Source organism: Suncus etruscus, chromosome 1 (assembly GCF_024139225.1).
Source record: "Suncus etruscus isolate mSunEtr1 chromosome 1, mSunEtr1.pri.cur, whole genome shotgun sequence".
NCBI classification, from domain to species: domain Eukaryota; kingdom Metazoa; phylum Chordata; class Mammalia; order Eulipotyphla; family Soricidae; genus Suncus; species Suncus etruscus.
Window position 1 is genome coordinate 196,235,423 of NC_064848.1, and position 26,673 is coordinate 196,262,095.

Consider the following 26,673-nt stretch of genomic DNA (forward strand, 5'->3'; position numbering starts at 1 on the left):
AGCGGTTAACTGCTGGGCTCTGCACTGAGAAATTAGGGACCAGAGTGATAGCACAGTGGGAAGGCATTTGCTTTGCACGCTGCTGACCTGGGATGGATCTGGGTTTGATTTCTGGCATCCCATATGGTGTCCCGAACCTGCCAGGAATGATTTCTGAGCGCAGAGCCAGGAGTAACCCCAGAGCACTGCCAGGTGTGGCCCCAAAACAAAAACAAACAAATAAACAATCCTCCCAGCAGGGTTGGGGGGAACCATATGGGATGCTGGAGATCAAAATTGAATTGGCCATGTGCAAGACAAATACCCTACTCAGTGTACTATTGCTCTGGACCCCTTTTCATCATTCTTTACTAGAGGCAGTCTTTGGCCAAATTCACTGAGACACTACCACTTAACAATGTAGCACCCAAAAGGGAAAAAAGAGAAAAAAAATACTGGTGCTTCAAATTATGTTAAGATGACATCAACTGAAATAAGCATTTCATTTCAGGTTGTTAGAACATGAAGTATAAGAGCAGTCGCGACGTGATGGAATATGGAAACCCAGAAAATAATGAATACCGTGTGCTGTTACTGTGTGTACCCAGCACTGACCTGAGAGCTTTTTTGGTGATTAATACGCTGGCTCTTTCAAGGACCCAATTAGTAGGAACCATGATTTCACCCATTTTACAAGAGTCAGAGAGGTGAAATACACGCCTTAGTCAACAGCAAAATGCTAGTCCAGGAAACCAATCTTAGCAGGTCTGCTCCACTGCCTACAATCTTCAGTCTCTCCCTGGTGCTGGAGCAACAGGACAGGTAGCTGTCATCTCTGGAAACAAAGGGGTGTCAAAGAGGGTTCCCTGCAGGTGAGTGAGACCCGACAAAGGACTGGATCAGAAATCAACTCCCCAACTTCTAGGTAGAGACACTAGGCAGAGAAAGGGTCCAGGACTCTGGCTAGAGATAACCTCAACTCCCTGGGGAAAAGTAAATTCTAAAGTGCCCAGGATTGTGGCTAGAGCTTTAGTATAGTGGGTAGGACGCTTTCCTAGCACATGATCTACATGGGTTTGATTCCCCTAGCATCTCATATTGGGCCCCAAGCACTGACAAGGGTGATTCCTGAGTGCAGAGTCTGAAGTAATTGAATTAGATCATATACCTGAGCATTGCTGGGTATGGCCATTAAAAGCCTCAAAAATAAATAAGTAAAAATCTTGAGGATGCCTCACTCACCCTGGATGTAGGAAAAGTATGGAGGGTGGATATGGAGAATGAGAGAACAAACCAGAAGACTTCCCCACCCCCATATTGGTCCTTCTACTTTTGACTCTCCAAGGAGCAAAAATGGAGGATTAAAGAGAAGGAATTCTGCATTTAAGAGCATGAGACGCACATAATTTCTCTGAATCCCAATAATCCTCTGAAGCATCTTTTTTCCCTCCAATGGCAGGGCCAGTTCTAAATAAGCAGGTTCTCTTAGCTCTAGAGTTCTGCATTCTGCTTGGCCCAGGGTTGGTGAGTATTCTCAGTCTAGTACTTGGCCCTTCTGGCAGGGCTTGGCCAGTCAATGGCTTTTGGCCAATTCTTTTTTTTTGGGGGGGGGGATCACACCTGGCAGCGCTCAGGGGTTACTCCTGGCTCTATGCTCAGAAATCGCTCTTGGCAGGCTCAGGGGACCATATGGGATGCTGAGATTCGAATCACCGTCCTTTTGCATGCAAGGCAAATGTCCTACCTCCATGCTATCTCTCCGGTTTTGGCCAATTCTTAAAGGACTCTCCTCCTGAGTACTCCCAACCCAAAGCTTCCTGGCCATGTGTCACTAGCAGTTTTTTCCCTGAATTTATGGCCACTGAGCTCCACAAATGCAAATGCAAAATTCTAGGGAAATAAACAAGAAAGTTCTGCCTTATTTTCTGAGGTGACAAGCTCTTCTGCAGAAATCACAACACTTAGGAGAAGGGAAAAGAATCAAACATTAGGGACACATTTATAAAGGTATGAGAATGGGAGATGCAGCCCAGAAAATGAGAACATTTTGTGAACACAATAATTGAAGAAATATTTATTTTCAAAAACTCAAAAAAAAAAAAAGATCAACATCCAGAAGACAATTCAGGATCCTAGAAAAAGTAGGTCCTTTTCAATTCTGATTCTGTTCTTCCTTTTCACTTATGTATTTGTTTTGGGGTTACACCAGTATTTAGGGTTTATTCCTGGCTCTGTGCTCAGGATCACTCCTGGTGGGCTTGAGGAACCATTTGGGGTGCTGGAAGTCAAACTTGGGTTGGTCATGTGCAAGAGCCCTAAATGCTGTACTACTGCTTTGTGCCCAGATTTCAACTTCCTTTTTTTTTGGGGGGGGGCACACCTGGCCGTGCTCAGGGGTTACTCCTGGCTCTCTGCTCAGAAATTGCTCCTGGAAGACATGGGGGACCATATGGGATGCCAGGATTCAAAACACCGTTAGTCCTGGGTTGGCCGCTTGCAAGCCAAATGCCCTACCACTGTGCTATCTCTCTCTCTCTTTTGCCCTAGATTTCAACTTCTTTTTTTTTTTTAGATTTCAACTTCTTAAGCATTGTTTTCTTTTTTTAAAAATAAAAGGGGTGAGGGGCCGGTGAGGTGGCGCTAGAGTAAGGTATCTACCTTGCAAGTGCTAGCCAAGGGAGGACCACAGTTCAATCCCCCGGCGTCCCATATGGTCCCTCCAAGCCAGGGGCAATTTCTGAGCTCTTAGCCAGGAGTAACCCCTGAGCATCAAATGGGTGTGGCCCCCAAAACCAAAAAAAAAAAAATAAATAAATAAAAGGGGTAGGGGGCAGAGTACAGTGGTAGGGTACACCCTGGAACATGGCCAATCTGGGTTCAATCTTTAGCATCCCATATAGGCTCTCAAGCACTATCAGGAGTGATCCCTGAATGAAGAGCTATAAATCCTAATTACTGATAGATGTAGCCCCAAACCAACCAAATAAATATTTTAAAAATATACGGAGTGAGGTAGGGATCTAATTTTTTTGCTCAAAAGGCTGTTCTTGCCTTGTGTTTGGGAGCCCCAAGTTTGGTCCCTGGTACTTGATGGTCACTCCCTCCAAATACCCTTGGGTATGGCTCAAAAACAAAACAGAACTTAAATGTTGTCCTGGCTATTTTTGTTCTTTTGACTTGTTTTCTTCTGATGTTGAGAATTAAACCCAGTTCCTCACACATGCCAGGCCATATGCTCTACCACTGAACCATACCCTGGACCCCTCTTTTGGACTTTCAGTCTCATTTGAATGATTCAAGTTGTCTTCAGCCTATAGAGAGACTGACTGGAAATACACTTAATTTCAGAGAACTTTTTCAAAAACTAACTCCAAAGAGCAAGGACATCCTCCTTTATATTTACATAATAAGCATGAAATTACTAGATTATATATCAAATCCATGTCAATTCTATTAGATTCAATTATATATCACAGCAATATTATGAGTCATCCTAGTGTTATAACATAGGGTCCATGTTAAAACACACACACACACACACACACACACACACACACACACACGTCTCGGTATCTTATCTTGCTTCCTGCCTCTGTTACCCTCCCTCCCCCCATCTAGGATCTAACCAAGAATTTGGCATTCATTAAGTTGTCAAGCTCCTTTTGTTCCCTTTAATCAAGGACCCTTCCCCACCCCTGCCAGGCTTTGGTTTTGGTCTTTAATGACATGTTCAAGTTTCAGCCAGTGGTTCTGCAGAATGACCTCACCTGAATTTCTCTGGTTGTTCTTCCTGAATGAATTCAGGCTAAGCATTTTTGACAGGATGGCCTGGAGGTTATCTGGTATCCTTAGCATGTCACTTGAGAGATAGTGTGAAAGTCACTGTTTGGTCTCATGGGGTGTCACACAGGGAGGCAAGGGGGGATCTTTTAAAAAGTGTGAGTTCCTGTTCCCTATTACTACTTTATTTTTTGGTCATACCCAACTGTATTTAGGGATTACTCCTGGCTCTGCACTCAGGAATTACTCCTGGCCTTGCTCAGGGGAATCATATGGGATGCCAGGAATTGAACCTGGGTCTGTCCCAGGTCAGCTCCACATAAGACAAACACCCTACCACTGTGCTCTGGCTCCGGCCCCTCTATACTATTTTTTGCAATGGTGTTGGCATTCATTCCTGACCTCCACTTATGTCTGTGGTTCCCACATTCATGTGCAAACTGGTCACCTACACCTTGACACTTTTCAAGCTCTGATGTCCCAACCATGATTTACCTCATTTCTTCTATGATCTTTCCTGTGATGAGTTTGTTCACTGCCTTTCTAAAACATAGTACTCCTTGCTGGCCTTTTCAGATTGATCACAATATGATTGAATGAGGCCAAGAGATAAAGCAAATCTTATGGAGATACTCTGCAGAGTGATGACCAACTCAGAAGAACCGAATAGCTCCTTCTGCCCATAGTTGCTCCACAGTCAGTGCAAGATCACAACTTGCAGCATCCTTTGGGCTGAAGTGAGAGGATAGTGAGTAGAATGTTTGCCTTGCACACAGTCACTAACCCAGGTTTGATTTCTAGCATCCTATATGGTCATCCTATATGAGCATTGTTAGGAGTAATTGCTGAGTGCAGAGCCAGGAGTAACCTCTGAGCATCTGTGGTCCAAAATTAAAACAAGAAAGAAAGAAAGAAAGAAAGAGGGACCAGAGCAATAGTACAGTGGTAAAGCATTTGCCTTGCATGCGGCCAACTCTGGGTAGATCTGGTTTGATTCCTGGCATTCTATATGGTCCACCGAGCTTGCCAGGAGCGATTTCTGAGCACAGAACCGGGAGTAACCCCTGAGCATTGCAGGGTGTGGCTCAAATACCAATCAATCAATTGCTTTAAAAATTAAATCTTTATAAAAAATATTAAGAAAGAAGGAAAGAAAGAGAGAAGAAAGAAAAAAGAAAGAAAGAAAAAGAAAGAAAGAAAGGAAGGAAGAAAGAAAGAGAGAGAGAGAGAAAGAGAGAGAAAGAAAGAGGGGCCGGAGCAATAACACAGCGTTAGGGCATTTGCCTTGCAAGCGGCTGACCCAGGATGGACTTGAGTTCAATCCCCAGCATCCCATATGGTCCCTGGAGCCAGGAGCGATTTCTTCCTTTCCTTTTTTTTTTTGTTTTGTTTTATTTTGTTTTTTTGGGTCACACCCAGAGGCCCTCAGGGTTTACTCCTGTCTCTGAGCTCAGAATTTAATCCTGGCAGGCTCGGGGGACCATATGTGATGCCCGAATTCGAACCACCGCCCATTCTGGGTCCGCTGCATGCAAGGCAAATGCCCTACCACTGTGCTATCTCTTCAGCCCCAGCCAGGAGTGATATCTGAGTGCATAGCCAGGAGTAACACCTGAGCATCACAGGGCACAGGGTGTGACCCAAAAAGAGAAAGAAAAGAAAAGAAAGAAAGAAAGAAAGAAGGAAGGAAGAAAAGGAAGAAAGAAAGAAAGAAAGAAAGAAGGAAGGAAGGAAGGAAGGAAGGAAGGAAAGAGGAAGGAAAAAGAAAGAAAGAAAGAAGGAAAGGAAGGACAAAAGAAAGAAGAAAGAAAGAACAAAAGAAGGAAGGAGGGGCCAGGCGGTGGCGCTAAAGGTAAGGTGCCTGCCTTGCCTGCGCTAGCCTTGGACGGACCGCGGTTCGATCCCCCGGTGTCCCATATGGTCCCCCAAGCCAGGAGCAACTTCTGAGCACATAGCCAGGAGTAACCCCTGAGCGTTACCGGGTGCGGCCCAAAAAACCAAAAAAAAAAAAAAAAAAAAAAAAGAAGGAAGGAAAGAAAGAAGGAAAGGAAAGAAAGGAAGGAAGGAAGGAAGGAAGGAAGAAAGAAAGGAAGAAAGAAATTAAGAAAGGGAACTTGTAGCGTCCAACAGCAAAAGCAAAGCGTAAGGAATTAAACTTGACCTGATACTATTAGACACAGCGTAAGGAGTAAGGACATTGATTTTTCACTTCACAGACCAAAGTGGATAATAATCCTTCAGAACTGTAAATGGGGGTATTTGTGCAACCTTCTTTTTTAGCAAGCCCTAACTTATTAGAGAAAATTGCAGATTTGGGAGGTGGCTGGTTCGAATAATCTAAGGTTAAAAACAGAACTACAAAAAAATGGAAGACATCAGTGATCATGACTAAAAATAACACGACACTTTTTTTCTTTCTATAATTCTCAATTTGAAGGCATTTGAGGAAAAGATAATCAGCTCCAGAGACTGGTAAATAGGAATTTGACTCTTCTCCTCACAAACCCCTTCCTAATGCATTAATTTTGGTGCATTTTGACATGTGTCAATGGATGATTTTACCCATCATCTACCCTTGTGGCCCCCTTGATGTTAAAAATACAAATACAAATAATGAAACAAAGTCTTCGTCAGCTCTGGCACTAACAAACCCTTAATATATTGAGCTGTCTTTTTTGGGTTTTCTTTTTTTTGGGGGGGGGTCACACCCAGTGGTGCTCAAGGGTTACTCCTGGCTCTGAGCTCAGAAGTTGCTCCTGGCAGGCTCGGGAGACCATATGGGATGCTGGGAATGGAACCGATGTCCTCCCAGGGTTGGTCACTTGCATGCAAGGCAAACGTCCTACTGCTATGCTATCTCTCTGTGACCCCCACCCCCTCACCATCAAGCTGTCTTAAGAGAAAAACATTTCTTTTGGCTGGTGAGAACTTTCCGGGAAGACTCAGAGGAGAACTTTTCTATCTCCTATTCCTTGTCTCCCTATATGACCTCACAGGTCTTCATCTCTGAGTCACAGCCACACCTCTCTCTCTCTCTCTCTCTCTCTCTCTCTCTCTCTCTCTCTCTCTCTCTCTCTCTCTCTCTCTCTCTCTCAACACCTGATTCCTCCAGATACTGGGGAGTCCCACTGATGCCTCAAATGATTGGCACTATCTTGATAACTTTAGTGCACATTTAAAATTATTTCCAGGGGACTCGAGATAGTACAGTATAAAGGTCACTTGCCTTACTCTTGACAGATTTGGATTCAATCCCCAGTATTCTATATGGTTCCCTAAGTACCACTAGGAATAATTCCTGAGTGCACAGCCATGAGTAATCCCTGAGTATTGCAGAGAGTGACCCCAAAACAAAACATAAATAAATAATAAAATAATTTCTCCCTCCCTCCCTTCCTTCCTCCTTCTTCCTTCCTTCCTTCTTCCCTCTCTCCCTCCCTCCCTCCTTCCTTCCTTCCTCCTTCCTTCTTTCCACCCAACTTCCTGATTGCTTAGTGTTGTGCTCTAGCCAATCAACTCCTTCCTTCCTTCCTTCCTTCCTTCCTTCCTTCCTTCCTTCCTTCCTTCCTTCCTTCCTTCCTTCCTTCCTTCCTTCCTTCCTTCCTTTCTTCCTACCTTCTTCCTTCCTCCTTCCCTCCCTCCTTCTCTCCCTTCCTTCATCCCACCCTTCCTTCCTTTCTTTCTTGCTTGCTTGCTAAACCCACCTATGCTCAGGGAATTACATCCAATTCTGGGGATTGAATCAGGTTGGCTATGTGCAAGGCTCTCCACTACTTCTCTGGACCCTCCACTGAGGAGGACACAGATAAATAATTCAGGGGTTCATGTGCTTATCTTGCATGTAGCCAACCTCGAGTCAATCCCCAGAACCACATATGGTACACTGAGCATAGAACTAGAAGCAGCCTTTAGCACTGCTGGGTGTAATCTCCACACCAGAAATCTATTTAGAAACCTTGTCAATAAATGCCATTTCTTTGTCTAAAATCTTGGCTAACTTAACCACTGCACTAAACCCCAAATTCTGGGGGCCAGAAGCAACAGTATAGAGGGGAAGGCACTTTTCTTGCATGCAGCGGACCAAAGTTATCTGGCACCCCATAGGATCCCCCTACTCCACCAAGATTGCTCTGTGTGCAGAGCCAGGATCAAGCCCTGAACTCTGCCAGGTGTGTCTCCGAAAAACAAACTAAAATAATTTAAACTCCATCATGGCCTCAGAAGCTTCTACTGATCTGGCTTCAGTCCTTCCCCATCTTCTTCCCTGTTCTCCCCCAGTCACCTGTGTCCCCATGTGTCCAAGTTCCCACATCTAATTGTGGGTGGAAGGACACACAGATGGTTCTACAAAGTTACTCCTGGTAGTGCTGGGGAACCATGAGGTGCTAAGGAGCAAATGCATTCAAAGGTGCATGCAAAGCCCAAGCTCCAGCCCTTGGAGCCATCCCGTCTGCCCATTTCTTCTTCTTAAAAGGGCATCAGCCAGATTAGATAAACTCAGGCTAACATAATCACCTCTTTAAAGTCCTTATCTCCAAACAGGGTTCTCTGGGGGAGGTGCTTCAACCTATAAATTGGGTATGTGGGGGCAGACACATAACTCAGCTCCTAACAGTCTCTCCTCTCCTGAAGTCCTTCAGAGGGTCAAACCTTCCTGACTCATTTCCTGCTGCCACCTTTACTGGGGGGCATTTCCTGATCTCAGTGTGTCATACTGAGTCCCCCCTGCTACCCCCACGGCCCCTCCCCAGCCTGAGGATAGTGGCAGGGACCCTGTGATGCCACTCATTTCTCTTCTCTTGACATTTGTCTGCTCTGCCTTCTTGGAGTGCCTGGTACCCAGCACTCAGGATCTGTTGAACAAGAAAAATCTAGTTCCTTATCCCACCAAGGCTTTCTCCTAGGGGATGGAGCCAAATCTAAGGTCAGACCCAAGGTTAAGTGCAAGGTCGAGACCCCTGGCAGCCACACCTAATATGTGCATTTTGTCTCCCAGTTTGCCAAGTGCCTCCAGGTTGGATGAGTCAAAACTGAATCTTCCACTCTGAGATGCAAGCATTATTGACTTTCTTTTCTTGATAAAGGAACCAAGACTCTGTGGCTTAAGGTCAGAGAGTTGGGACTTTGATATTGAACTTTGTTCCACAAAGAATGACTCTGTGTTCTTTCATTACAACATCACCAAATATGAAACAAAATAGATTTCGAAGCCTTCTTTTAGTAACCTCCGAGGAGAGCCTGGACAGGACGTAAGGTCATGCTTCCAGGAACTAAACTGGATATTCTGGCTGCTAGAGGCGTTGCCTCACCCGGGAGTTAAGACTAAAGAGAACAGAGACTGTGCCCCCAGACCTTCTACCATGGGATGAACATGATTTTTCTTTTCTTTTTTTTTTTCTTTTTTGGGTCACACCCGGCAGTGCTCAGGGGTTACTCCTGGCTCTATGCTCAGAAATCGCTCCTGGTAAACTCGGGGGACCATATGGGATGCTGGGATTCGAACCACCATCCTTCTGCATGAAAGGCAAACACCTTACCTCCATGCTGTCTCTCTGGCCCCGAACATAATTTTTCTTTTGAATTTTGTTTTGTTCGGTTTTTGGGGGAAGTCACACCCGGCGGTGATTAGGGGTTATTTCCTGGCTCATTCCTAGGAATCAGTCCTGGAAGGATTGAGGAAACATATGGGATGCTGGAGATCAAACCTACATTGGCCTTGTGCAAGGTGAATGCCCTACCAGAGTGTGCTATCACTCTGGCCCTCCAGCTTTTTTTTTTTTGGGGGGGGGGGGAGGGCTTCTTGGTGGCTCAGGAACCACTCCTAGAAGGCACAGGGAGCCTTATTTGCCTTATTTGGGTGCCGGGGATTGAACCCAGGTTAGCCACATGCAAGGCAAATATCCTACCAGGTATGCTATCGCTCCGACTCAGTTTTTTTTTTTTAAAGTCTTTTTGTTTGTTTTTGTGCCACACATAGTGGTACTCAGAGATTACTCCTAGCTCTGTGCTTAGAGATCACTCCTGGCAGGGCTCAAGGAATCCAGTGTAGTGCTGGGGACTGAACTGGGTGAGCTAAGTGCAAAAGCAATCACCCTGACTGCTGGACATCTTTCTGGCCCCTTAACATGGTGATGTTTTGGGGTTATGTTTTTGTAAGTTCCAGAGGTATGAAGACATGAAGGAAAAAATGTGGAAAACCTGATTTTTCTGATGTTCATTGTTGACTTCAAACAGTCCTGGCCATTTCCTTTGCCTCTCGAGTTCTCTGAGTTTATACACTAACATCACCAGGGTACGGGCTGGACTGGGTTGGTGGCTACAGTGTGTCTCATATGCCAGGATATGCTGCCAGAAGGGTTGATAATAGAACCATCTAGACCAGAAATTCCCTAATTATTTGGCCTATGGCCCCTTTTCAGAAAAACAATTACTCAGCATACTCTGCCTTTGCCCACCTCAAACTACCCTCTTGAAGAGAACATATAGAATATATCCAGTAATGGTACCTAGGGTTACCACCCCCCTCCATGTCCATTCCTGTGCTCCTAGAGAAAGAGGCCCCACACTGTGGGAAACTCTACTTTAGTCCCTTAAATAAGGTAGCTCAGTGTATGCACCCAACGGTCCTCAAAGACAGTCTGGCACCTTTTTGCTCTAACATGGACACTTGCAAAGTGCATGATCTCCCAGCTAGTGCTTCTAGAAGATTCTATCCTTCCAGTGTATTATTGGCTGAAGTAGACTAGCCAGCACCCAGGCCCAATGAAATCAAAATTTAAGGGGTTGAAATCTAGGCACGTGTCTATTCAAACTTCTTTTTGTGTGTGTGTGTGTAGGGGGAGTCACACCCGGCAGCACTCAGGGGTTACTCCTGGCTCTATGCTCAGAAATAGCTCCTGGCAGACTCGGGGGACCATATGGGATGCCAGGATTCGAACCACTCTCCTTCTGTGTGCAAGGCAAACACCCTGCCTCTGTGCTATCTCTCCGGCCCCTATTCAAACTCCTTGGGTGCTTTCAACTTGCAGTCAAGGTTGAGAACCTCTGCTTTAAATGGGGCCTGCACTGTTTGAAAGAGGAAGTGAGTGTGAGTTGCCCCCCTCTCTATCCCCATGAACCCAGTGAACCCCAGTAACCAGGCAGCAGTCATCCGCAGTGCTAAGCACCAGCTCTCCCAGCTTGAGATTTATGGCCTTGGACAAACAACAGAACCTTACCTTGGCGTGGGGCCACTCTCCCCGGCACTAATTAAGGCCTAAATAATTCTCATCAGTATGTGCATAAAATAAACGGACCTCAGTCCAACTTCCCTGTTGTGCTGGGGACATGTGACCCATAGCTCCCAGGCTTTCTCAATCGCAAATATATTCATTTCATTTTAATAAGAAGATATTTATATCTGGTCATCCCACTACGCTTTTTTTTTAATTCGATATTGTAAAAAGAATGACTTATCTGGCAATTGATAATAGGATAATAACAGGTACTCTGTTCATTTCCTAATCAATAAGGCATCTCTCGCATCTTCCAATTTCATGATTGCTTCTTGCCATCATCAATTTTATTAAGTTTTTGGCAGGGAGGGGAGACAGCCGGGTTCAGATAGTAAACATGAAGAACGGCAGCTTGATGCTGATGAGTGGTTAGTCTCCACAGGCAGAGAAAGCAAAGGAAAGGACTGAACCTGGGTTAATGTGGGGAGGGGGGCACTTGCTTTACACATAGGCAACCTGGGTTTGATCCCCAACTTCCCTTATGGTTCCCTGAGCACCGCCAGGAATGATCTCTGAGTGCAGAGCCAAGAGTAAGCCCTGAGCATGATGGGTATGTCCCCTAAAAAAAATAAACAAAATAAAACAAAACAAAAAGAAAAAAAATAAATGGAAGGAGATTATTTGGAACTTGGGCAAAGCCTAGAAAGAAGGGAAGCTTCCACTCCTGGGACGTTTTCCTTACCAACTCTGCCTCCCACCAAAAAGTGCCTTACTTAGCCTTTAATTGAAAATAAGAGATATAAGCCCTCTGCTTATGTCTCTACTTGTGAATCCCCTTGACAAAGCTATCTTTTAATCATTAAAGCAGCACTACATAAATATACATCCCCCCCATTCTGATTTGGAAGGATTTACAAAGCTGAATGCGAACCAATGAAATCTTCTTTTTCTCCCTCCCTGGGAGCAGCCTTGAACCAGCTGGGTGACCAACAGCTGCTGCTGGATATGAAAATGGAAACAAGGCAAAGTGGCCTCTGAGGCAAAACTTCAGGAATCTATGAAGTATAAGCAGAAGGAGGAAGCTGGGGCAGGAACTTGAATAAAATCCATGGAGGGGCCTCTTGCCTAGAACAAGAAGGTAGCACTGAACTTGGGCAGGGTGGGTGCCATGATGGAGAAATAGAACAGAAACAAACTGTTGACAAGAAGGCACACAAGTGCCCAGGGGCAAATTGTTATTCTTGTGGGTAGATTTCAGAATTCAAAAGGGCAGCCTGTGGCATGGGGAGAGGATACTGGTTCCTGATTTAGGGTGCCTGAGTGATGCTCATGTATTTTTTTTTCTTTTGGTTTTTGGGTCACATCTGATGGTGCACAGAGGTTACTTCTGGCTCTGCATTCAGAAATCACCCCTGGCTGGCTCAGGGGACCATATGAGATACCAGGAATTGAACCCAGGTCCTTCCCAGGTTGTCTTCGAGCAAGGCAAATGCCCTACCACTGTGCTATCTTTTCAGCCCCTCATGTGTTTATTTTATTTTATCTTATTTTTGGTTTTTGGGTCACACCCGGTAACTCTCAGGGGTTACTCCTGGCTATGCACTCAGAAGTCGCTCCTGGCTTGGGGGGACCATATGGGACACCGGGGGATCGAACCTCGGTCCATCCTAGGCTAGCACTAGCAAGGCAGACACCTTACCTCTAGCGCCACCGCGCCGGCCCCGATGTGTTTATTTATTTTTTTTATTGAGTTGCTTCAGTGCCAAAACTTGAACCCAGGTATCATCACTCACAGGATAGGCTTTACCATAGAACCACATCTTAGGACCTTGCTAAGGGAGCAGTAAGGAGCATGGAGCGCAGAAGATACAAGAGAAGAAATGTAGCCAGGAGAAGCTCTGTTGCCTATAGAAGCTGAGCACAGGCTCAACAGATCACACTGGCCTGTCATCATGGTCCCAGGGTCACACGAGGCCACATGTCCTCACCACACCTCCACTTTGGAATGGCTTCCTGACTTTCCTTCAGGACAGATTCATTGGGAAAGAGAATGCCGAGGGATTTGTTTGAAAAGGCTCAATGTTTTCTTTTCTTTTTGAATCCCTCCCTCTCAAACTTGCAGATTGTGCCAGGAAAATTGATTCTGTGGCGTCAGATCTGTAATATCCTTTTTGTGATGGTGCACAGTTACCTCAAATGACCAAGCCCACTTCAAAATCCTGTGAGTGGCTGGCAACTGGGGCCAGAGCGACAGATAGTATAGAAGGCAAGGTGCTTATCTTGCATGGTGGCCAACTCAGTTTCAATTCCCGAATTATATATAGTCCACTCTGCCAGGAGTGATTCCAGAGTGCAGAGCCAAGTGTAACCCCTGAGCATTGCTGGATGTGTCCCAAAACAAAGTGGTAGGCAATTGTATAAAGAAGTTTATTTTGCCAAGGAGATGGCTCAGACAGGCCCTCTGGACTTGGAATGGATAGACGGATGGACGAATGGATGGACGAATGGATGGGAATCTTTTCTCAACAAGCTGGTGTGAAACAGTTATTTTTTGGTTGTTTTTTTGTTATGGGACCATACCTGGTCATGCTTAGATATTATTCCTGGATTAGGTTAAGTATTACTCCTGGATTTATGCCTAGGTTCTTGCAGAGCCAAGGTTCAAATCCCAATCTTTCACATGCACAGCATGCTCAGTAGCCATTTGAGCTATTTTTCCAGCCCTAAAATGAGGTTCAAGAATGGCACCTTTTGGGCACCTCTAAAGCTCTCACCAAACATCTGTACCTCCATGAAGAATCTGTTTTAGTTCTAGGTACAAAGTTTCTGAATTTTTCTAGAAGTTTCCAAAACACTGAGAACAACAGAAGGGATCTTCTGGAGGGTTTCTTAGTTCTTCCCAGGTATTTTTTGAGCTGAAAAGGGGTTTTCAAGCTGGATTTTAGGTCCTTGGTGCTTGCTCTAGCATACTTGGGTAGCAGCAAGCCACTGCCTTGGGTAAGGAATGATAAGGATCAACAGTATACAAGGCAAGTGCCTTCACCTCATCCTAGCTCTCCAACCCCACAAGAGAAATAAACTCTTACAGGAGGTGTGTGTCCTAGTTGTAAGGTGGGGAACAAGTGTGTGTGTGTGTGTGTGTGTGTGTGTGTGTGTGTGTGTGTGTGTGTGTGTGTGTGTGTGTGTGTGTGTGTGTGTGTGTGTAGAACCAGCCAATGAAAGCAGAGCCCAGAGATACAGAGCCAATCTCAGTGCTCCCGGAGAACTTCTGCTAAGTCAATGCTCACCTTCACCACAATATATGCACAGCCCAATCCCAGCACCAGCACCAAACCCTGCCCTTCCAAGCTCCCCTCTGTCCTCTCAAATCTAATGACACATACTCTAGACCCCAAAGATTCCTACACCGAGGTTCATGGGAAGGAGGTGGGAAGGAGAAGAAAGAAACAGCAAAATAATCTCTGAGAGAAATGGAGAGGAAATGTCAAAGGGCAGCAGGCCCTGAGAACTGTGGCCTCACAGGCCACTCTGAACCTGGCCAGGCGGGTGCAGGTACTCACACTGTCGTTGCTTCCTTTGTTGTCTTCATACTTGGTCTCTATATGAATGGAGAATTTTGGCAGGAAGGAACACTACAGGGAAATAGAAGGAAAGAGTTATTAACATGCTTGTCTTCACTCTTTCTACTTCACAATGGCCCTGACTGCTCTCCTAACTGGTTGCTTTGATCAGAAAATTCTTTTTGTTTTGTTTTGTTTTTGTTTTTGGGCCACACCCGGCAGAGCTCAGGGGTTACTCCTGGCTGTCTGCTCAGAAATAGCTCCTGGCAGGCACGGGGGACCATATGGGACACCGGGATTCGAACTAACCACCTTTGGTCCTGGATCGGCTGCTTGCAAGGCAAACGCCGCTGTGCTATCTCTCCGGGCCCAGAAAATTCTTGGTACCCCCAAAGAAGCTGCCTCTGGCCATGTAAAGGCCACTGCACCTACAGTGCAGCAGAGCGAAGGGCCACTGATGGCAGGAGGAGCCGCAGGCAGGAATGTGCTGCCACCCTAAACATACCATCTCCAAGACAGCCAACTCGCCAAACTGGGGTGACTCCCAAACCATTGGGAGGGGACCGGTCTTCAGGGCACAAGTGCATGGTCTCAGCTTAGCTTTGATATCTTGATGGTGTCAGAGAACTCTCAGGTCATGGGGCACACACAGCAGACAGACCCCTGGTCTGGGGGCAAAGTGACTGAGCCACTGAAGGTCTGTAGCATGGAAAACAGGAGTTCACAGAAGCACCATCTTGACAATGGGTGGGTAAGTGATCATGAAACCTAAACACACAGTGCTGAGCCCAGAAGCACCCCCATACCACAAAACAGCTGAGCTGGCCAACAAGGCAACCCCCCTGATAGCTGCCTGCACAGGACAGAGACCCCAATAGTCTCAACAATTCACACTGACAGAGCCAGTCCATTAGCAGGGCTGAGGGAGCTCGAAAGGAGGCTTTTGCGGGATGCTGATGTAACCGCCCTCCTGCTGGGTGTCATCTTTCTTGGCCACTGGAGCCAGCACTGAGAACTAATGGACAAAATGACTTGGCAACTCCACAGGGGCCCGCAGGTCCTGGTGAAGCCACTCAGGATGACCCACTCCCAGTCCTGAGAGGCTCGACACTCTATTTCCCCAACATGCATAAGGCTATTTCTCTTACTGAGCACAGGTCAGAGCCTTGGGGCTGCAAGTCACTGTCTTTCTTGCAAGCCCATCAGGCACATGCTATTAGGACCTTCTAATGTCTCTCCTAAGAAGATGGCAGGGAGAAAGGCCCAGCATCACACAGCCAGGAAGCAGGAGGGTTGGAGTGGCAAATTATTTTTTAAGTTTTCTGTTTGTTTGTTTGTTTTTGGGCCACACCAAAATCTAATGACACATACTCTAGACCCCAGAGATTCCTACACCAAGGTTCATGGGAAGGAGGTGGGAAGGAGAAGAAAGAAACAACAAAATAATCTCTGAGAGAAATGGAGAGGAAATGTCAAAGGGCAGCAGGCCCTGAGAGCTGTGGCCTCACGGCCCACTCTGAACTCGGGGGTTACTCCTGGCTATGTGCTCAGAAATTGCTCCTGGCTTGCTCCTGGGGGAACATATGGGATGCCAGGGGAATTAAACCGAAGTCCATCCTAGGTTAGTGCTGGCAAGGCAGATAGGTTACCCCTTGTGCCATCGCTCTGGCCCCTAGTTTTTTTTTTTTTCTTTGATTGATTGATTGATTGAATGTTGGGTCACACCCAGCAGTGCTCAGAGGTTACTCCTGGCTCTGCACTCAGAAATCGCCCCTGGCAGGCTGGGGGACCATATGGGATTCCAGGAATCGAACCGGGTCCCTCACGAGTAAACCACATGCAAGGCAATTGCCCTGTGCTATCTCTCTGGCCCCATTTTTGTTTGTTTTTAGGGCCACACACAGTGGTGCTCAGGGTTTACTCCAGCCTCTACACTCAGAAATTACTCCTGGCAGTGCTCAGGGGACCATATGGGATGCCAGGGATTGAACCCAGGTTGCCACATGCAGGGCAAATGCCCTACCCATTGCGCTATTGCTCCAGCCCTAGGCTTTATCCGTTTTTTTTTTTTTATTGTGGGGGACATACAGGGACACACTTAGCATTACTTGGGGCTTGCTCCTGGTCTGCATTCAGGGATCATTCTTAGGGGACCTTAGGGGACCTCAGGGGACCATATAGGGTACCGGGGATTGAACCTGGGTCAGCCACATGCAAGGCAAGTACCCTCCCCACTGTGCTATCACTTTGGTCTAGGATGGCCAGTTTAACCTCAGCATCCATGTTCATCATCACAACATTCATGGTCCTCAAATGAGAGATCTAAACTGAGCCCCCCAGCAACACATCCTTAGTAGAAATGTTAATTTTTTTGTTTGTTTATTTGTTTTTGGGTCATACCCCGTGGCACTTAGGGGTTACTCCTGGCTCTGTGTTCAGAAATCACTCCTGGCAGGCACGGGGACCATATGGGATGCTGGGATTTGAACCACCATTTGTCCTGGATCTGCTGCATGTAAGGCAAACACCCTACCACTGTGCTAACTCTCCAGCCTCAGAATTAAGAAATCGAGACCAGGGGACCAGAGATCGGTTAGGGGATGCTGAGAGACTCTTATGTTGGGCAAGGCCCACACTTTGCCCAACAGGGGAGTCAGAACATTCTTTAACCCCCTTCCCGCTCTCCCCCTGTGATCCCAGTTCATCCCAGCTGAGACCCCAGGGGCGATGTCACTGGCTCCCCTGCCATCTCATGCCAGCATGCGTGTGGCATCTGTCAGTCTTAATCCGTTTGAAAGGAGCAAGCTGAACCGTGACTAAGGAAACATGGAAACAATCAATCGAAGTAATTGCCTGGCTGGAGATGAGGCCCTGAAATGACTCATTAACACCCTCTTCGATGTCTCCTCTCAAATCTCACACCCCTAACTGTCACCTTCACACCCGGGGCTGGGGAGTTCCATGGGGTGGGGGGGCTGCTAGTCGTCGTGACTAGACACCTGGGTGCATCAGAGCCCCATGGCAGAGGTCAAAACTAATGGATGTGTTGATTTAGGGGGATACATGTGGCTGACAGACCCTTGAAACTTTACAAGCTTCCAGGTGAACCAATTTTTTTCTGTATTTGTAGGGAGGGGGGCCAGACCCGGCAAAGCTCAAGGGTCACTTCTGGGCAGGGGGTGGGCTCAGGGTATCAAGGGGTTGCCAGGGATCTAATTTGGCAAGGCAAAGCTTTATCCACTGCACTCTTTCTTTAGCCCTGATTTGTACTTTTTAACCTCAAATTCGCAGAGGGTCAACCCCACAAGGAGACAGGACAAGGGAATAAATGATCAGAGATGTGCTGGGTGGGGAACAAGGTCTGGGGGTGTAGAGGGAAACTCAACGAGATAATTTTTCCCACATCAAGCGTGTTCAGGACTGACTTCTGGCTCTGCACTCAAGGATCACTCTTGATGGTGCTCAGGGATGCTGAGGATTGAACCTATGTTAGCCGTGTGCAAGATGCGTGCCCTACCCGCTGTACTATTGCTTCAGTCCCAGTAGGATTTTTCCCTCAAGGATCTATTTTATCATTTCATTCATGTTCCTACTGATCGCCACAAGGGTCTCTGCCCACCTCCAGTCCAGTCAGGAGCTTTATCTGTTGAACCTCTAAATCACTTAGTTAAGGTCAAACGCAGGCACCTTCAATATTTGGGTATTAAACCCAAAGACCAAATGCAAAACTCTCATGCAAATGAACAGATGTTGTTATTTTTGAGTTAAGGACCAGGTTATTTTCATCTCAGAATGGCACCCCTGCCAAGGCTGGGGCCGCACCTGGCTCTACCAGCCTCTGGGAGGGCCCAGAACAGGACGGGCAGCGCCGGCCTGCTCACTGCATGGACCTGGGAGGGCAGTCCTGGTCTGCTCGTGACACATCTACGCAGTCATAGTTGGCTCCAATCTTCCCACAAGAGCAGCAGGCTGGTCTCAGCACAGTGACCCCAGAGTCTATGGCTTTTTTTTTTTTTTTTTTTGGTTTTTTGGGCCACACCCAGCAGTGCTCAGGGGTTACTCCTGGCTGTCTGCTCAGAAATAGCTCCTGGCAGGCACGGGGGACCATATGGGACACAGGGATTCAAACCAACCACCTTTGGTCCTGGATTGGCTGCTTGCAAGGCAAACGCCGCTGTGCTATCTCTCCGGGCCCCTGTGGCCTTTACTTAAAAATCAGAAGGATCTACAGCTCAGGACATTTGGAGAGTTCTCATGTCTTGCTAAGATAGAAATTGATGCTGAAATAAATTTCTGCTTCCTTTCATTAGTGCTTCTAAAAATTCAGTCCACTAATCCTGAGACTGCTGATAAATGGTTTACTTCTCAGCGAGTGTCCCCTACTGTCACCCATCAAAATGACCTTAAATCCCAGCTTCAGTCAAGACCCTGTACTCGGGACTGGAGAGACATGTGGCTAATTCAGATGAAGTCTCTGAGCACAAAGCCAGGCTTAAGCCCTGAGCACTGCGGAGATGGTCCCAAGATTCGAATCCCGGCATCCCTATGGTCCCCTGAGCCTGCCAGAAGCGATTTCTGAGTGGAGGGAGGGAGAGAGAGAGAGAGAGAGAGAGAGAGAGAGAGAGAGAGAGAGAGAGAGAGAGAGAGAGAGAGAGAGAGAGAGAGAGAGAGAGAGAGAAAGAGAGAGAGAGAGAGAGAGAGAGAGACTCAATTGCTGGCACTGCACATGACTCCTGAACACAAATGGACAAATGGCCAGAGGTCACTGGGTGTGGCACAAACCCTGACCTTCCCTTCAGAAAAAACAAATAATGACCCTGTGCTTGGCCTCACTCTTTCTCCCTGGTAGCTAATCATTTTGAGTCATAGTTTAATGAGGACAGACTATGTCATAGAAACACCTACAACTTCCCTCCCATCATTGCAAATCTGTGTATTTCCTGATGCTGCTTACACTCTATGAATCAATCTCTTTTCTAGTGGAAAACAAGATAATGAATAGAATTGTGACCTAGGAGTCAGCAACCTGGGCTTAGAGCCGAGAGGTATATATAGCATTTGCCTTCCTCCACCAGGGGTTCTCAACTTTGAGAATAGAGAGAGAAGCCATATAGTCTAGTGTGGGAGGGCTCTTGCCTGTAAAATAAAGCCCACGGGTTGTGAGATCACCCCATTTACTGTATTTCTACCTCCAAGCAGGTGGTCTGAAGAAACAGGGTAGCACAAAGGATTAATAAACTAAGCTAGTCAGGAGAGTCATGGGTCAGTGGCTTCTCCCTTGTAATGTCATCTCTGAGTGCCAAGCCAAAACTTGCTTTTCTTTATTATCCCAGAACTGAATCCACCAGGGCAGGGCAGAGTGGAGTGATTCAGGTGGGCTTTTGCATATCAAAGGAGAGATTTAACAGAAAGAGGAAGATGGGGGAATGCCTTTGCTTTGGATTAATAGTTGGGGTGTTATCATACACTTGCCTTATATGCGGTCAACCTATGTTTGGTCCTTCAAAACATTCCTGGAAGTTGCCAGGAAGGATCTCTGAATGCAAAGCCAGGAGTAAGTACTGCTGACACTGCCAGGTATGGCCAAAATGACCCCCTAGAAGATCCCCAAAATATGAAGACCACGCTTCTGTACTCAGAATTGAGAAGGTTATTCAGGCAAGTCCCAGTTCAGTCCCAACATGTAACAAGCAGCTGGTAAAAAAAAAAAAAAAAAAAAAATAGACAAGACTCTTTCTGGAAATAACTTTTACCAATTATTTACATTCCCCCCACTTCCTGCAGCCACAAATACAATGAAAAGAGGCACCTAAAAATTAACATTAATTTCCCTCAGTTGTTTCATCCTCTATCGACAATCAATATCGTTTCTTTGTCTTCACAAACTCTATTAAAAAAGTAATCAATGCTGTTAATTCCAGTTTCCACCTCTCACCTCTTCTCAACCAATACAATTGGGGGTGGAAATGACCGAGCCCCAAGAAGTGAACAATGCATCTCCCTCACATCATGTACAACTCTCCATGTGGGGTGTGTGTGTGTGTGTGTGTGTGTGTGTGTGTGTGTGTGTGTGTGTGTGTGTGTAACAAAGCGATTCCTCCTTCCTGCAGTGTGGACTCCTTCAGGCTGTGTTCCCTATGCTGACTGTCCTATTCTCTCTCCTGGGCTCTTCTCAGCTCCTTACTTTTCCAAGACTATTTTCTTCTTTTACAGATTTTACCCAAGGAAAAAACCTTTCTGTTCATTCACAGGTCCAGTGGCCCATGGATCATCCTCAATAAGGGGTGAAGGTGCACCAGCCCCCCACGGTCCATACTGAGGCCAAATGTTCTCCTACACTGTCTGATGACTCACCACACACTTAGTGGTGACAACAGAAAGTTGTCATAGTCCTCCACCGGAAGTAGAGTGTCCTGGGGGTCTACCTGGATAGATTCCCTCAAAGACAATGGAGAAAAAATCACTTCCTGACTCTTCCGGTGTTAGTGGCCCTGCAACCTTCTAATCCCTCTTTCTGCATCTACTCCCTCCTCCCCCATCCTCTTTCTACAAGTGACCAGTGATGGCTTTTAGGTCCATATAAGCATTAACTTAATTTCATCAGCTGCTTCCAAACAAGGTCACCTCTGAGGCTCCATTAAGCTTACTATGCCCTCACCCCCTCCATATCATGTACCCCCAGGCTCACTGCCTCAGCTTCCCTCCATGAGGAAAAAACCTGGGAGCTTCTAAATCTATCCTTATGTTATTTTTGGCTCTACTCTGCATTCCTCCCATAAATAAGTCATGAAAGACTATTCTCTCTTCTCTGGAACACTTCCAGGGATTTTTAGTTTGTTTTTTTTATTTTGCCCACTGTTCTCTGAAAATGTCTTCCTAACATGCTACCAAAAAGATCAATCTGAAATACCACCTCAGAATGCTTCCACTGTAGGGCTGGAGAGATAGTACAGTAGGTAGGGTGCTTTCCTTGCATGATGTTGGCTGGGGTTTGATTCTCCAATACCCTTAACAAAAAAATAAAACCTCAACCTTCCCCAATATCACCAGGAGTGATCCCTGTGTAAAGTCTAGAGCACTGTTGGATGTGACCCTAAAACAAATAAAATGCTTGCATTGTGTAGGGACATTCTATTCACCCCACCTTATCTAGCCCTATAGTGAGATAGCTGTCTCTGAGTTTGACTCACCAACTCCAGTGAGCTCTACTGGGCGGGTGAGGTACTCATTTAGTTTGCTTTAAATCACCAGCCATTCAAGCATGTAAGGTTGCTCAGACTTGTTGTTAGGCACTAAAGCTTTGTGCCAGCGAGGAATACTATTAGTCTGCCTCATCACTATTGGAGATCTAGGGGCAGAAATGAGCACCTCCCCTCCACTTCCAATCCTGGCCTTGCTCAAGCAATGCACTAGTTCTTAAAGATGCCGAACCTTTCCTAGGGTGGGTGGGATCCCATATTGTTGATGGAACATTAGGAGCAGAACAAAGGGTTGGAAACCCTGATGGAAAGAAGCCAACTAACACATGCTTTGTAAAGAGGGACATTAGGAGTGTCCACACTGGCTAGAACTGATGTATGAAGAATTGGAATGGCTGTTAAGTGCTTTAGGGGTGTGGTCATTCAGACATTTAAAAACTGAAAGTTCCATTTGGGCCACCAAATGGAAGTCCTCATGATGGACAGAAACCAAGATGGCGGCCAAGTGCCCCAACTGCAAGCATGCACTTCCTATACAAATCTTTCCCTCCATGTGGGCAAGCTCTATAGAAAAGAGGCTGTAGCTGCTAGTGAGGTGGTGAGGCTAACTAAAATTTTCTTTCAGAAATAGCCAGAATCTTTAGCTGGTTTTGAAGAAATGACTGACTCAGAATTGAAAGGTCTTGGGTCTTGTGTCTCAAACTCAAGGAAGACCTCAGTAGTTGTGGGCAACCCTGAAGGCTACTAGCCAACTAGAAAGCCAGATTATCAGTCCTCCAGTTACAAGAACCAAATCTGGTCAACCACCTGTGCAGGACACAGGGCCAGGACTCAGCTATAACCAACTCCCCAAAAAATGCTGAGATAATTGGGCCCTTTGGGTAGGGCACATGTGTCTTGCACATGGCTGACTGGGGTTTGCTCTCCAGTATTCCATATGGTTCCTGAGTCTGCCAGGAGTGATTTCTGAGTAGTCAAGGAAGAATTGCCCAGTATGGCCCCAAACTATATAAATAAATAAATGTTGATATAATAAATGTGTGCTATGTTATGGGAAATTTCTTTCACAGTGAGAAAAAGCCACTATAAGCCCTATCTCAAGAATCCAACCTTAGGGGCCAGAGAGATAGCATGTAGGTAGGGTATTTGCCTTTCATGCAGAAGGACGGTGGTTTGAATCCTGGCATATGGTCCCCTGAACCTGCCAGGAGTGATTTCTGAATGTAGAGCCAGGAGTAACCCCTGAGCGCTTCTGGGTGTGACCCAAAAACCAAAAACCAAAAACCAAAAACCAAAAAAAAAAAAAAAAAAAAAAGGAAGATGGCTCAGTAGCTTAGAACACAACTGTATAGTAATTCCAAGACTATGACTTCTTTTTTTTTTTTTTTTTTTTTGGTTTTTGGGCCACACCCGGTGTTGCTCAGGGGTTACTCCTGGCTGTCTGCTCAGAAATAGCTCCTGACAGGCACGGGGGACCATATGGGACACCAGGATTCGAACCAACCACCTTTGGTCCTGGATCGGCTGCTTGCAAGGCAAACACCGCTGTGCTATCTCTCCGGGCCCAAGACTATGACTTCTAATCCAGCTCTGCTTTTAAGGATCCCCATGGAGAAAAAACCAGAAAAATGGCTCTGTGGCTCAGGATGGGTTTGGGTGGGGTCTAAATTGAATCCTCAGTGTCATGCAGATGCTGAGGTACTCTTGACCACCCAATAGTCTAGGAGCCCCGGTGAGGGGAGAATTTAACTGACCACCCTTTGCTTCCTTTCTACATATTTCCAAACACATTTGGTTTTCACCTGACACTGCGATTTGAACATGCCAAGAGAGAGAGATGGGGGATTTACACACTTTTTTTTTTTGGTTTTTGGGTCACACCCGACAGTGCTCAGGGGTTACTCCTGGCTCTAAGCTCAGAAATCGCTCCTGGTAGGCTCAGGGGACCATATGGGATGCTGGGATTCGAACAACTGACCTTCTGCATGAGAGGCAAACACCTTACCTCCGTGCTATATCTCCGCCCCGATTTACACACTTTCTAATGTAGCTGTCTACCTGAGGCCAAAGGGCCTTGGTTACTGCCTAGGGGACACTTACAGTGATGCAGCCACCCTCTACCCTCACTGGTCTCCAGATACAGCTGAGCCCTCAGTGCCCACAGAGAAAGCAGGTAGTTGAATGGACAGAATAAAGGTTTTGAGCAAAAAAAAAAAAAGGCTTTAGTTTAGCCCCAAGCTGGTTTACTCTCAAACTGTGATTATGGGCCAATTAGTTAATCCCTAAGAGCTTCAGTTTCTTGTCTCTAAAATGACAGCCTCAAGACAGACCCTCAGGTGGGCAGTTAATCTTTAATTAAGGGGCAGAAAATATGAGTGGCATTAGGAAAGCCTCTTCAGCAAGGGATGCTGGGAAAACTGGTTGGTCACATGCAAAGACATGAAGTCAGTCTTATTTCTAATGCCATGTTCAAAAGTCAAATCAAAATGGACTAAAGACCTCAATATCAGGCCTAAATACATGTTACACTCAGGGAAATATATGCAGAACTCTCCATGACATTGAAGCTAAAGGCATCTAAAGGCTGCAATACCATTGGCTAAGATAGTAGAAACAAAGATAAACAAATGGGACCACATAAATTAAGAAACGTCTACACCTCAAAGGAAGTGATGACCAACTGAAATGCAAATATACCTCACAGACTGGGAGGAAATGTTTGCCCACCACTCATCTGATAAACGGTTAAATCTCAAATATATAAAGTGCAAGTAGAAATTTATAATAGAATATTCAACCCCTTTGAAAAATGGGGAGAAAAGATGTACAGAAACTTCCTCAAAGATATAAAAGTGACCAAAAGGCATATGAATAAATGCTCTAATAAGTAAATAAATCATTCTAATAAATAAATAACTCTAATAAATGAATCAATCTAATAAACAAATTACTAATCACCAGGGAAATGACAATGAGATAACACCACACACTACAGAGACACACATCAAAAAGAACAAGAACAAGACAAACAGTGTCAGCACAGTTCGCTCTTGGGACTGTTAAGTGGTTCAGCATTTTTGGAAAGCAATCAAGTCATTCCTCAAAAACTAGGAATTGAGTTTCCATTTGACCCATATGAAACATATCCCAAGAGGCCAAAAACACAATGTAGAAAAGACATTTGCACCCTTACTATGTTCTTTGCAGCACTATTAACAATAGCCAAAATATGGGAACAATCCAAGTGCCTGAGAACAGATGAATGGATAAGGAAGTGATGGGTTATCTACATAATGGCATACATGTGCCATATTGTAGCAAGTCAGCCCCTGAAGAGGTTGACTGATGGTGGGATGGAGGATGAGGCCTTTTTTTTCCAGCTCGGAGCACACGTCTGCCACCCTGTCTAGCCCACGGTTCTGAGGTGAAACGGTGGGTAAAACAGCTCGCAGACAGTCAGGCTCGTGGAAATATTTGCTTTATTCGGAGGACAAAACAAGTCCAAAGACTCAGCTTCAGTTCCAGCCAAAAAACCTCGGCCTTCCAAAGATCCTTGTTTTTATATCCCAGAGTCAGGTACCACCCAATGGTGGGATCAGATACCAACCAATGGTCGAAGCAGAATCAGGTCCTACCCTAGGGTGGGGGCAGAATGCCAGGTCACACCCTAGGGTAGGGCACAATCACCAATCAGTTTAGGGTGAGTAACTTAGTAATCCCCCAAAATATTTACATACACAACACCATATTTCCAACCCTGGGTAAGCAGGGTAAAGCAGAATTGCTGCATGAATAATACAAACCAGACTTAGGATGAAACACATGTAGTCTGGCTATCTTCTACTTCATATCAAGAGTGAGTTGCCTGTTAGAACTTCACTTTTTTTTTTTTATTTTTGGGTCACACCCAGCAGCGATCAGGGGTCACTCCTGGCTCTATACTCAGAAATTGCTCCTGGCAGGCACGGGGGACCATATGAAATGCCAGGATTCGAACCACCGTCCTTCTGGACGCAAGGCAAATGCCATACCTCCATGCTAGCTCTCCAGCCCAGAACTTATTTTTATTGAGTACAGAGATCAGGGGAGTACAGGGAGTAAAGGCTGAGTAAGGATAGATAGCTCAGGCTAACCTGAGCCAGTCCTGTCTAGGTTACATGTAAGATAATCTCTGTTTTGAGGTATTTTTTGTTTGTTTGTTTGTTTTATTTTTGGTCCACACCCAGTGATGTCAGGGGTTACTTCTGGTTCTGTGCTCAGAAATTGCTCCTGGCTTGGGGGACCAAACCGCAGTCCGTCCTAAGTCAGCCACGTGCAAGGCAAACACCCTACCACTAGGCCACAACTCTGGCCCCTCTGTTTTGGGGTAAAACCAAGTTACTAAAAAACAGATACCAAAGGAACCAGGGATGATCTTTGTTTTGGGTAAAACAAGGTGTAATATAACAACTCCCCACCTTTTGTTAAAAAAGAAAAATAGAAGGAGAGGCTGGAGAAATAGCACAGCGGGCAATGCAATGCGTTTGCCTTGCAAGCAGCTGACCCAGGATGGATGGTGGTTCAAATCCGGGCATCCCATATGGTCCCCCATGCCTGCCAGGAGCTATTTCTGAGCAGAGAGTCAGGAATAACCCCTGGGAGCTGCCAGGTGTGGCCCCCCAAAATAAAAAAAATAAAAAATAAAAAGAAATAGAGGGAGTATATAAATCATGTTCTATTATTTTCTGCAAGAGATGGGAACCCCAGATCAGAACTTACAAAAGTGGTTGTTATTTTACTGGGTTGAAAGATAAGATGAAATTATGAGACTTGCTGTTATGTGGCTGGATCTAGAATGTATCATGCTGAGTAGAATTTGATGGAGAGACAGACCTGGAATGATCTTGCTCAGATATGCGGGATATCAAAAAACATAGTGGGGAACAACATTTCAAAGCCGAT

At 45.8% G+C, this 26,673-nt stretch overlaps 1 protein-coding gene across 1 annotated transcript in view; it reads right to left on the reverse strand.

Moving 5' to 3' along the window:
- The window catches only part of PITPNC1 (phosphatidylinositol transfer protein cytoplasmic 1), a 284,015-nt gene that overhangs the window by 79,544 nt on the left and 177,798 nt on the right, over positions 1 to 26,673 (reverse strand). The window contains exon 5 of the mRNA XM_049781848.1: positions 14,534 to 14,605. Coding sequence (XP_049637805.1) covers positions 14,534 to 14,605 — 72 coding nt within the window. The remainder of the gene's footprint in view (positions 1 to 14,533; positions 14,606 to 26,673) is intronic.